The 12,284-nt window shown below is 59.9% G+C and overlaps 1 protein-coding gene across 2 annotated transcripts in view; it reads left to right on the forward strand.

Annotated features, from left to right (window-relative positions):
* Positions 1-4,985, forward strand: part of PEA15 (proliferation and apoptosis adaptor protein 15) — a 39,585-nt gene extending 34,600 nt beyond the window's left edge. For both annotated transcript variants that reach the window (XM_074938257.1, XM_074938259.1), the window contains exons 3-4: positions 2,378-2,533; positions 4,865-4,985. In XM_074938257.1, the coding sequence (XP_074794358.1) occupies positions 2,378-2,533; positions 4,865-4,929 (221 nt within the window). In that variant the 3' untranslated portion in view covers positions 4,930-4,985. The remainder of the gene's footprint in view (positions 1-2,377; positions 2,534-4,864) is intronic.
* Positions 4,986-12,284: the final 7,299 nt, after the last annotated feature.

Genomic DNA, 12,284 nt, shown 5'->3' on the forward strand with positions numbered 1-12,284 from the left:
CTGGGGCTGGAGCCCGCCCTCAGCGAATGGCTGGTGAGGATGGATATTTCCATAGCTCATTCCTTTGTCCAAGGGTTGCAGCTCACATGCAGGGATCCCCTGGCCCAGCATTGAGATGCAGCCACTTCTGGGGTGGGACCTGGCAGTTTGTTTCTCCAACGCAGCACAAGAGTTCAGGTCTGGGAGTGAAAAATAGTTCCCTGAACAACTGAAACCACGATCTGATTCTCCCCTCTCAGAGTGGGGCCAGGACACCTGAGTTCCTCCCCCCCTGTGCCATGGGACCTTTAATGACATCTTTTATAGGACAACACCCACCTGCCAAAGGATCACCAACACTGCAGCTTGCAGACGAAGGAGGGCTCCCATCCATGTGCAAGGGGGGCTAATGGAGGTGTCCCACCCAATTCCTCATTGGGGCTTTCGAGCAAAGTGACAGGACCCACCCAACACCCTGGGAACCCATATGGAGCCCAGTGCATGCTGGGACAGCCCTTTGTGGGGGCCGGCACATCAGCTCCTGGTGGAAATGGCCAATTCACACCAGCCACGGGCTGATCTCAGGAGCTCTGTGTCTGCGAGGTGGCCCCTGCATCCACACGGCGCTTTGCAGCAGCTGCAGGGAGAATACCAGCTGCATCACCCCAGGAAGCAGATTGCCAGCCCCTGCCCCAGGGTCTCCACCAGCCCTCCTTCCCCACCCAGGGAGACCTGAAGGTGAAAGCAGCCCAGCCCAGCAGCCTTGGGAACAGCCTGTCCCAGTTCCCAGGAAAGACAGTGACTCAGCAGGCCCAGCCAGGAGACACGAGATGTGTTACGGGGAGGTGAAAGTGGTACATGGCGTGTGTGTGTGCATCTGAAGGGGGGGAGGCTCTGCTCCCCAGGGTGCAGAGGAGAGCATGCACACCAAGCACTGACAGACTGAGCCCCTTCCCTGTCTGTCTGAGGGGGGTCGGTCCCCTTCCTGCAGGCTTTGCATTGTGAGGAGCTGGCTAGTTATCACTGCAGCCTGGATGCAGAGCTGAGCATAGGCTCTGTAGGACAAGGTGCCAGTGGGGATTCTCCTGTAGCTCGGGCGAGAGGAGCCTGGGCGTTTGGAGCAGGAGGAGCCGTCCCCCAGGCAGCCGTGAAATTCCAAGTGAGCTCAGCCCAGAAAGAGACGTGAAGTGCTAGGCAGGGCTGGGATTGTTTGCATTGAGGCAAAACGCAGCACAGACCTGAGTGATTTCAGTTTCCCAAGGGAAGGGTGATGGTGTCCCCATTATACAGATGGGGAAACTGAGGCACAGCAGCTTGGTGGGTGCTGCGCTGCAGGAGGTGCTGCCGTCTTTCAGATGAGAGAGAGAGAACAGCCAAGGCCCTTGTTGCTGGGCTCAGAATATCAGCCCCTCTGGGTCGTTTCCTTTCCCGCTCCCTGCAGTCCCAGTCAGAGAGGGGATTTGCCAATGCTCTTCAATCCCGACCCCCAGCCCCCTGCTATCCCAGCCCTGGTCTCCCCCCCTCCCCCCACCACCACACACACAGCTCTGCCGATGCCCCTCAATCCCGACCCGCAGCCCCCTGCTAGCCCAGCCCTGGTCTCCCCCCCTCCCCCCACCACCACACACACAGCTCTGCCGATGCCCCTCAATCCCGACCCGCAGCCCCCTGCTAGCCCAGCCCTGGCCTCCCGCCGCCCCCACAGCTCCGCCGGTGCCCGTGCTGAGCGCTTGTGGCTTTTCTCTCCCACTCCCGGGGAAAGCACGGCATCTCCTGACTCATTGTTAAAGGAAACTCAGGTCAGTGCAACCTGCCTCCCGAGCGGGAGGAGACATGACCGGCCTGTGCCCACATGCACAGGACACGGGGCGGGTTCAGTGCGGTGAGCCGAGGCGCTGGGTGTGAGGGGACGGGACAACATGACCCCCGGCTGGGCTCACACACTGTTTGGGGTCTGACCCCCCAGCCCGGGGCGGTCATGCCGGCCCTCGGGGTTCCGACTCCGGCTCTGTTCGAGGCAGCGTCTGGTCTGGTCCCTGCGTGTGTGCGGGACCCTGAGTAGAGAGCGGCTGCCACAGCTGCTCTCTGGCTCAGCTGGGCGTTGGGCTCCCTCCCCCACCTCTGGGTCTCGGTCCCCGATTTTGGGTTTGGGGGGAGCCAGTTGCACCCGTGTGCACATGGGGAAGGCTCTCACCCTCCCTCGCCCGCCCCTGCTGGGCTCTCACCCCCCCATTCTCCCACCCCTGCAAGGCTCTCCTCCCTCCCCTGCCGGGCTCTCCCCCTCCCTCCCCCGCCCCTGCTGGTCTATCACTCCTTCCCCCACCCCGCCCCGCCAGGCTGTCACCCCCCCGGCCCCCCATCCCCGCTGGGCTCTCACCCCCATGCTGTGCCCATACAGACAACCTCTCGTACATCGAGCACATCTTTGAGATCTCACGGCGCCCGGACCTGCTGACCGTGGTGGTGGCGTACCGCACCCAGGTGCTGAAGATATCCGAGGAGGACGAGGTGGACACCAAGCTGACCCGCATCCCCAGCGCCAAGAAGTACAAAGGTCAGAGCCCCCCCTACACACGCTAGGGCAAGACCATCCCCCACCCATGGGACACGAGACCCCGGGCCCCCTCCCCTCAGGGCTTGGCTGGGGTGTGAGATGCCCCCAGCGTCCCCTTCTGGGTGCTGCTGCAGGGGTGGCAGGAGACATGGGGCGCTGGGCCCTGCCTGGGGTTATTGGGAAAGGCCAGACGCTGGGGAGATGGGCGTCTCCCAGCAGCCAGGGTGTGGGGGAGCAGTGTGAGAGACTTGGGGCGGGGTGTTTGTGGAGGGGTGCAGGGTGACAGCAAAGTTACCAACTTTCTATCACTCACTTTATTCCGCCTCCCTCCGTGGCTCACTCTCCTCCACCCTCACTCACTTTCACTGGGCTGGGGCAGGGGGTTGGGACGTGGGAGGGGATGAGGGCTCTAAATAGGGGTACAGGCTCTGAGGTGGGGCCAGAAATGAGGGGTTCAGGGAGCCGGGGGGGGGCTTTGGGCTGGAGCAGGGAGTTGGGGTGCAGGAAGGGGGAGGGTTCAAGCTCTGGGGTGTGGCTGGGGATGAAGGGTTTGGGGTGCAGGAGGGAGCTCCAGGCTGGGGGTTGGTGCTGAGGGATTTAGCGTGTGGGAGCGGGCTGCAGGTTGAGGCAGCGGGTTGATGTGCAGGTGGGGTGAGGGCTCTGGGCTGGGGGTGAGGGCTCTGGGGTCCAGGAGGGGGCTCTGGGTTTGGGGGGGCTCAGGACTGGGGGTTGGGGTGCAAGAGGGGTTACAGGCTCTGGGCTGGGGATGAGGAGTTTGGGGTGCAGGAGGGGACTCTGGGTTTTGGGGGGCTCAGGGCTGGGGCAGGGGGTTGGGGCGTGGGCTTACCTCAGGCAGCTCCGGGTCAGCGGCGCAGCAGGGCTAAGACAAGCTGCCAGCCTGTCCTGGGGCACCGCGCTGCGCCCTGGAAGCAGCCAGCAGGTCCGGCTCCTAGGTGGTGGTGGGGACAGGAGGCTCCGTGGCATGCACTGCTCTCACCCGCAGGCACCTCCTCCCCAGCTCCCATTGCCCAGAAACCGGCCAATGGGAGTGCGGAGCCAGTGCTTGGGGCAGGGGCAGCACGCGGAGCCCCGTGGTCTCCCCTGCCTAGGAGCCGAACCTGCTGCTGGCCACTTCTGGGGCGCAGCACGGAGCCAGGACAGGTAGGGACTAGCCTGCCTTAGCGCCACAGCACCTCCGACCAGACTTTTAACAGCCCGGTAGGCAGTGCTGACCGGAGCCACCAGGGTCCCTTTTCGACCGGGTGTACTGGTCAAAAACCGGACACCTGGTCACTCTAGGCAACAGGCACTGGGGAGACAGGGCTGGTCTTTGCCACAGTCTCCCCCCCGCCCCTCCCTGGCCCCCGCTGAGATAGCCCCACCTCCTCCTCTGGGCCCCGGCAGGATGGAACCACAGTACCCAGGCCAGCGCCTCATCCTCCCGCGACACCCCCGGCGCCTGGAGTTGCCAGTGGGGCTGAGGGATGGGCTGGGGGCTGGGGGGAGTACTGCCTGGTGCTGACTCCCTGGGATTCAAGTAGCAGCAATGTCTCTCTGGGCTTGGATCCCCCCTGCAGGGACTAAGTGATGGCGGGGAGGGTGGGGGGCTGAGTGACCTTGCTGAAGGGGGACTAGACGTCCCAGTGAGGATCCAGACGGCCAGGCCGCCCCTCTCCCAGGGGCACTTAGCCCGAACCTGGGAACCCGAGCGCTGGGCTAGGGGATGGGCCCTCACTTCCACTGCCCAGATTTAACTCTTCCCCTGGACCTGGGAGCCCAAACACAGCAGGCAGCGCTGGGGCTGGGCGACCCAGCCAGGCGGGGGCTACTGTCCCAACGGGTGTGACAGACCCGAACAGTCCCACAGGGCAGCAAGGGACCTGCCTGGCGCTAGCCCCTTGGCTGCAGCGGGGTCACAAGGATGCATCTTTCCTCCATGTGCGATTTCCGCGGAGAGCCCCACGTGGGTCTATGGGCAGCGGAGGAAGGGGCCATTCTTGGGGTTCCCCAGTCTGAGCCCCCACTTGTTTCAGAGGCACGGAGCCACCTGCCGGCGCTCAACCCCAGGACATGTCCAGAACCGAGCAGGGCCCCAGGCCTGGAACCCCGCTCCTGGGACTGCCGCCCCTGCCAGCGTGCATGGCAGCCTCTCAGCCGGCAGCCGCAGGAGGCCTTTAGCTGCTGCGTGGGATGCCACCAGGGGGTTACGTCCCTCACAGTCCTACAGAGCCCATGGCAGGCCAGCCTATGGGTTAAATGTTGAGGGGGGGGCAATGAGGAAATCCTCCCCCCCAGCACCCCCATTCACTCTCCTCCCCTGTCTCTCTGCAGACATCATCCGGCAGCCCTCGGAAGAAGAGATCATCAAACTGGCCCCCCCGCCCAAGAAAGCCTGAGTGGGGGGGCAGAGGAGGAAGAAGGGGTCGGCTGCCAGACCCACCCTTCCCCCCCCCCCCCCCCCCCGCTCTGCCACCATCATCCCCACCCCGCCAGCCCGGCTCGCCCCCCCTCCCCCGCCACTTCTCACCTCCTGCCACCCAATGGTGGGGGGAGAGCTTTGGCCACTAACACAGTCTTAATGCCCCCCTCCCCAGCATGTGTCTGGCCTTTGGGATGGGAGGGCTGATACCGATGAGCCCCGGGAGAGGGGCTGGGCTGCTTGGGTCGGGGTGGGATGGGGGGCGGACATTCCTATGCAAGCAGAGATCCATGCCTCCCACTCCCCCAGGCCGGGTTTGCACTCGACTCATGCATGCCCCCTTGTTAGGGGAGATGGGGCTGGATCCGAAGGGAACATCCCCCAGAGGAGAACCCGGAGCGAGCCGAGGAAGGAAAAGAGAGAATGGGGCGGCAGGGAAAGTAGGAATGGAGGGAGAGCGGGAGAGGTGGGGGGGGCAGTGGGGTCCCCAAGCGGGTAACTCACTGTGAAGCAAAGGGTGGGGCCAGCATGGTTAAAGGGGTCTGGTGTGATGGGAGCTGTGGGTTGGGGGGGCAGGGCTTGAGGAGAGCAGACTCACCCAGTTGGTGTGACCGGGGGCAGCTGTCCCACTGGCCCAGCAGCCCTTCCCCCCCCCCACCTCCAGTCCCTCTTAGGATCAGGCCCTTCAACTGTTCCAGGACCCGAGCCCCAGAAGCAGCCGGGGAGGCCGTGCCACAGCAGGGGGGAAGGGACTGGAGCGTTGTGTCCAATCCCCGGGGCCTGGGCCCAGCGTGTGAGCACCCTCCCCACTCCCTGCACCGAGGAGCCCAGCACGGGCAGGCGCCCCCCCTGCAAACCATGCGAAGGAGCTGCCAGGCCCCTCCCAATCACAGCTGAGGAAGGGTCCCCACGGTGGGTGAGGGACGGCCCTGGGGTCAGGGTAGGGAATCCAGACCTGGGTAAAGCCCAGGGCCTAGGTTGGGGCAGGGGTATTGGGTAGAAATACCAGCCCCCGCCCCATCAGTGTCAGCTCCCCATCCTCTCTCCAGTCAGTCCTCCCCCAGAGCACACCCACAGACTCTCCTGGGGCTTTGTGCACACGTGCTGGCAAAAAAGCACCCTTTGTGCCCACAGCCACAGGCACACTTGTGAACACACACGCTCGTGCTCGCACACCCAAGCACACGCCCTCTTGCATTTGCACACTTGTGCAGTCACATATGCACACACTTGTGCCTTTGCACGCACACAGACCTACCCACAACTACATGTGCTTGTGAATTTTGCACATGTAGCCCCTCGCCTCCCCCACTATTTCTCCCCACCCCTCGTCACAGGGCTGGGAGGTGGGCCCTGTGAATGAGGCTGCGAAGGGAGCTGGAGCTGGCCAGTCCCATGTCGGTACCGGCCATGCGGCTGACAGATCAGGGTCCCAGATGGAGAGAGGATGGGGTCCCCTAAGAGTTGGGAAGGGGGGAGGGCAGGAGATGCCCCAGCTCAGCTGGTTCCAGTTTGCTTTGTTTCTGGGGGTGCCGACAAAAGGCAGCAGGACCTGAGCACATGGGCCCTCGGAGGGGGATGTTCCATTGGGGTCTCCCCCAGCTCTGTTTGCTCAGGGTCACCCTGCGTCAGTGCTTGTATCTGTATTTTGTTCACAGCAGCTACGAGTGCCGGGGGGAGGGGGGGGTGGGGTGCGGGGGTGTGTGTGTTGGGGGGGAGGGGGCCTTTGCCGTGACCCCGTTTATCCGCTCTTGACTCTGTGCCTTTCCTCCATATCATGGATGGAAACTCACCACCCCCTCCCCGCTCACTCCACCAGGCCTTCCTTTCCAGCCGGGCGGCTGCTCTTCATCACCCCCTGCTGGTGGGGGTGGCACTGCCCGTCCCCCGCACCCCTTTGCTGGACGGAACATTGGTGGCCCGAAGGTTCTGGAATGTTCAGCCGAAGTTCCTTCCACTTTGCACATGGCCGGGGGCAGCAGCTGCTCAGGGCCAGGGGCGGGGGCAGGGGGGAGATTCCAGACAGCAGGGGCCCTGGAGGGAGGAGCAGCCTGGCTCCCAGGCTTTGGGGTCCTTCTCCATTTGGGACCCCAACACTAAACCTGCCCCCAAACACCCCCTTCCCCATTAGCCAGCTGACCCTGACAAGTGCTGAGCTGCCCTGGGTACCTCTAGTGTGGCCCTTTGGGCCCACTCTGGCCTGGGATGCTGAGCTGCCCTTATCTCCTAAGGACTTGAAGGAGTTGAGGGTCCTCAGCACTTCAGGGGACGAAGCCCTGAGCGTGTAGGGCTAGCAGGTGAGCCCATGCAGCGTAACTGGGAGTCCACGCTCATGCAGCTGTTGTGATCAGCTCTCGTGATATGGGGCCGGGGGCAGCCACCAAGATCCAGTGCCCTCTGGGGCAGCCGTCATGATGTTCCACCCTCTCCTGGGAGTGCCGAACGCTCCCCTAGTGCCAGGGAGAAGGCAAAGCCAAGTGACATCCCTGGGGGCTCCCCCTTCATAGGAGCGGAGCCATCACTTGGGAGCTGCACTTGGGAACCTACAGCCTGAGGCAGGGAGTGGGGACCAGCTTCCTTTCCTTCCTGCTTCCGAGCTGAAGATTGTTCCCCAACCCCAGGCCTCCCACCCCCAGTGCTGGAGGGAGGCCAGGATCCTTGTGCATTGGCAGTGGGTTGTGGCTAGAAGCCTGAGCTGCTGGTAAGGCCCCAGTGGGTTTAATTACAAATAGCAATTGAAATTGACTAGTTGAAACTGACAGAGAGTTTGCAGTCAAGGTTCTTCAGGTTTCCAGGCTGTGTCTAGAGTCAGGAAACATGGCCAAGGTCTCAGAAGTGGGGGGGGGGGAGGAGCGGGGGGAGCGGCCCTGACAACACACCACTTTCTAAAATAGAATAGACCCCGTTTTGCCAGCAAATCTGACTTGTGCCTCAGCCACAAGACACGATTCCTATTTGGGTGCAAAAATCTCCCAGAGCCCAACTCGGTTTACGTTGCAAATGGAGCTAAAATTTGCACCCAGAGGAAACTGCCCCTCCTCGCCAATCAGAGAAATGGTGGCTCTTGCACAGCACCCCCAACCCGGCCTGCACTGGGGGCTGAGTGGTGGGGGGAGGAGCTGCTTGGGGTGGGAGAACAAAACCCTTTATTTAAAGCACAAAATATCCAGATGCTTTTCAAACTAGGGCAAGGAAAACGTTGAGTGTCTAGAGGGGCCGGGGAGAGTGGTTGTGGAATGGATCCCAGAGCCAAAAGGTTCTTCTGTGTGGACTCCCTCCTCCCTTCAGTGCGTGGAGACCCCTCTGGATGTTTCTGTTTCCTGATGCCTACAGCTGTGCAACATCCTCATCTGGGCTAAATTGGCAGAGCCCCATTGAAATTGCTGCTGGTTTACACCAGCTGCACTTAATCAGGCATAAGGAGTGGAGTGTGGGGGGGTTGATCTTTGCATAGAATCTTCCTCTGAACTGGATCAGATCCCATTGCCATCTGAGCTGCCTGCACGCCCTTAGCTCAGCACACACTAATGGCACCCAGCACCTTAGGCACTCAGCACCATGGCTTATAAACCCAGTGTGGTGAGCGTGCAGGGGAAGCTCAGATTCGAGTGGCCAGGTGAGGCGTGATTCATGCTAACAGCTGGCTGGTAACTAGCAGCCCCCGGGAGAGGAGGGAGCCAGACACGTGCAAAATCAATAGGGTCTTCTGGGCGACCGATTGAAAAGAATTTATGTTAATATATTTTATTTAATAAAAGCTAAAATCCGCAGTGTGCATCTTGCCTGTTAGCCAGATCTGTGTCTGCCTTAGTGCGCCCCTGCCCAGCGTTGGTGTGTGTGTGTCATAGGCCTGCATCGCTATTCCTTAAGGCACTGCAGGAAGGCCTGTTCCCCACAGGGCCTCCCCATGCCTCCTTTCTTTCTCACCTTCATCTGCTTCCCCTTAGCCTGAGCTGGCGTCACCCTGCAGAGGCAAACCGGCCGGTATTTATTTTCTGTTTAACGGCACTGGGCAGAGCGCTGGCCCATCCGAGGCAAAACTTTGCCGCTCCCCAGGAAGCGGGGCTGGTTGGTGGAGGCTTTGCCATGGTGACTCGGAGGCTGGGGACATGGCCATAGTGCAAACTCCATGTTGGTTCCCCCTCATTCCTTGTCTCCGGCTGCGGGAGAGCTGCACCCCATGGGGCATGTGGGGGGGGAGAGAGCTGGCAGAAGGGCCCAGCTTAGCAGTGGACTCTTTGCATGGCAAGGCAACAGACTGGGAGTCAAGAGGTTGAGGGTTCAAGTCCAACCACTGACACTAAGCTCAAGCAAGTCCTGTTCTGTGCCTCAGTTTCCCCATCTGTGACATGGGGATGATTGGGTGCATGAGGGTTAATAAATGGTGTTAACGCACCACCCTGTTGGAGGTCTGACTTCTCAGTTATGCTGTAAAGGGACCTCAGTATAAAGGAGCACTCAGGCCCGAACACCTACCCTCTGCTAACCAGTATTAATTAAAACAAAAGGGAACAAAAGAATGGAGTGGCTGCTCCCAAACCTACCAGCTGATGAGTGCAACAAACTTGGGGCTGCTAGTGTCCTGCTTTTCCTAGCAGTGTTTAGGAAGAAGCCTTGAAACTTTCATATCACGAAAGACACGGTCAGCTGCTGTTTCTAATTCCCCTCTCCCCCATCCAGGGGGCAGGTGCTAAATACCAGCCTTGCTTTTCCCCTTTAAGGATCTCCCTAAGGGAGCCTCACTCCTCCGGGAGCCCGATTACTGGTTGAACCTCAGCTGTAATTAGTATTCTTTATCAAGACTGCTGAATATAGACACACCCTGGTGTTCTCTTGGGCTCTTACTCCCAGGTGTTGCCCAGCGTCACCCCATGGGGGCGCCCTGCCCTGAGCAGTCAGGGCAGGGTCAGATGTCCTGCAGTGGGCCTGGCATTTCACCCCGCGCTGCCCGCCTGGCACTGAATCCTCTCAGACGGGGCATAGGAGGCTCAGAGGAGCCCAGCTGGGCTAAGGGGACAAGGCCCACGGAAAGGGGGTTGGGTTGCTATTGATTGCTTTCTGCCAGCTCTCCCCCTCCGCCTCTAACGCTCGGACCGTGCTAACTGTGTGTACATATATATTATAAATATATGTATAGTAACTATAATGTTGAGTGTTTCCTTATTGTTGTTTAGTGTTAACTTATTTTGCCATCAAAAAAACACACCAGGACTAGTGATGGAGGAGGAGGAAGGTTTTGGGGGTATTTTTTGCTAAAATAAACAGTATTACTAGAACCAGGTCTTGGCTTTAACGCAAAATAACAACTCTTTTGTAAAATGTTTTTTAAAATGTCTGTTGAAATTTCTGGCTGGGGGACTTGGTGGGGGGGTGTTTGCCTGGATTCCCCAGCGGCCTGACGCTGGCATAGTCTCACTAGGGCTTGCACGTTATGCTGGATTTGCCCCACTCCCCCTGCACACCCATCCCTCTCCCTGTTGCAGCAACAAACCTGCCTTAAAGACACTTGCGCCTCTTAAAGGAGACACCCAACCCTGACTGTTCAGACCTGGAACCTGCCTTAACTCCAGCCACCTGACAGCCATTTCCAGGAACACCCCCTCACCCCCCCGCAACCCAGCCACAAAACCCATCCAGCTACTTCTGGGCTTAGCAGAACAGCTGCTCACGGAGGCGCTGGCTGGCCCTGCTTTCCCCCCAGGAAGGAGATGGGCTGGCCCAGCATTTCTAAGGGACTAACTCTTTTTGCAGAAGCTCCTCTCTGGCCAGATTCCTGTCCAGAGGTGCTGGTGTGACGGGCTTGCAGGGAGCACCAAATGTGGCCCTGGCATGAGGTTGGGGCCAGATTCTGCCATGCTCAGTGGCACTTTACTCCACAGCCCGGTCCCATCCTTCACAGTGGGAATGCAGCCAGGGGTGAGGAGAGCAGATCCTGCCATGCTGGAGTGGTCCCAGTGATCTGACCCCCAAGGAGCTGCGCCCCCACCCCCTTACAGCTAGGCCAGCTGAATGGGCCCATGCAGGCATGGAGGTAGCTGCAGCCCAAAGGGCAGAAGCCTGGCCCTGGGACCAGCAGGGGGCAGCGCGGGCATCCTAAAAAGTGAATAACGATGCGTCTGTGAGGTTGTGGTTTTGATTTTTCTTCCTTATGTGCACTGATTGTTTTAACGTGCCCCCCACCTTCCAGCAGAGCTCCTCACCCCCTGACTGCAGCCACCGCTCAAAAATACAGCCAGGAACTAGAGCCAACAGTTCAAAAGCCGAATGAAACTCAGAATCCGCTTTGCATTGTCCATCCAAATCTGATGTACAAACAGTCATTGTGCTAATGATCAAATAAAAATGTTTTGTCTTGACTATGGTGCGTGTGTGTGTGTGAGACCACTGCTGCCTTTCCCATGGGCCCAGCCAGGGGATTCACCGGGGGAGTGGGGGCTTTGCTGCTCCCGTTAATTTGGTAGCTTGCAAACTGGCTCTGCCCATGTGTCTAGCTACTCCACTCTCACACGTCCCACTTAACAGAACACACCACTGGCCCTACAGCCCGATGGGACATGTAGCCCCGGTCTCTGACAGTGCTGCTGCCAGAGGCTTCTGAGGGAATGAACAGATCAGGGCAATTACCCAGTGATCCACCCCGTCCTTCTGTCCCAGCTTCTGGCTGTCTGAGGTTTAGGGACAATCAGAGCGGGGGTTGCATCCTTGGCTAACAGCCATTGATGGACCTCTCCGCCAGGAAGTGGCCTAATTCTTTTTTGACCCCCGTTTTACTTTTTCACACTATCCCCTGGCAAGGAGTTCCACAGGTTGACAGTGCGTTGCGTGAGGAAATACTTCCTTTTCTTTGTTTTAAACCTGCGGCCTGTTAATTTCAGCGGGTGACCTCTGATTTGTGTGTTAGGTGAAGGGGTAACTAACACGCCCTTGTTCGCTTTCTCGGCACCAGGCATGATTTTATAGCCCTCTATCATACCCCCGACTTGGTCGTCTCTTTTCCAACTTGACAGGCCCAGTCTTTTCAACCTCTCCCTGGACAGAAGCCATTCCAGACCCCTAATCAGATGGCGCTGTCCCCTGAGACAGTGGGGTGAGCACAAGCCTGAGCGGGTGGTGACACACTGGTGAGATGCGGGGTGATCTTGGGACAGTCACTGCCTCACCCTGGGGCTCCTCCCAGCCCTCTCGAGTCCTCTTTGGGGCAAGTAATCGTTCACACTCTGTGCCCATGCAGGGCCCAGCCTGAGGGGGCCCTGAGCTCAGCTGGGGCAGGGACCGGCTCTCTCTCTGGGTGTCTGTGCAGGCCCAATAGGGCCTGGATCTCACATGGTGCCT

Source organism: Natator depressus, chromosome 24 (genome assembly GCF_965152275.1).
Source record: "Natator depressus isolate rNatDep1 chromosome 24, rNatDep2.hap1, whole genome shotgun sequence".
NCBI classification, from domain to species: domain Eukaryota; kingdom Metazoa; phylum Chordata; order Testudines; family Cheloniidae; genus Natator; species Natator depressus.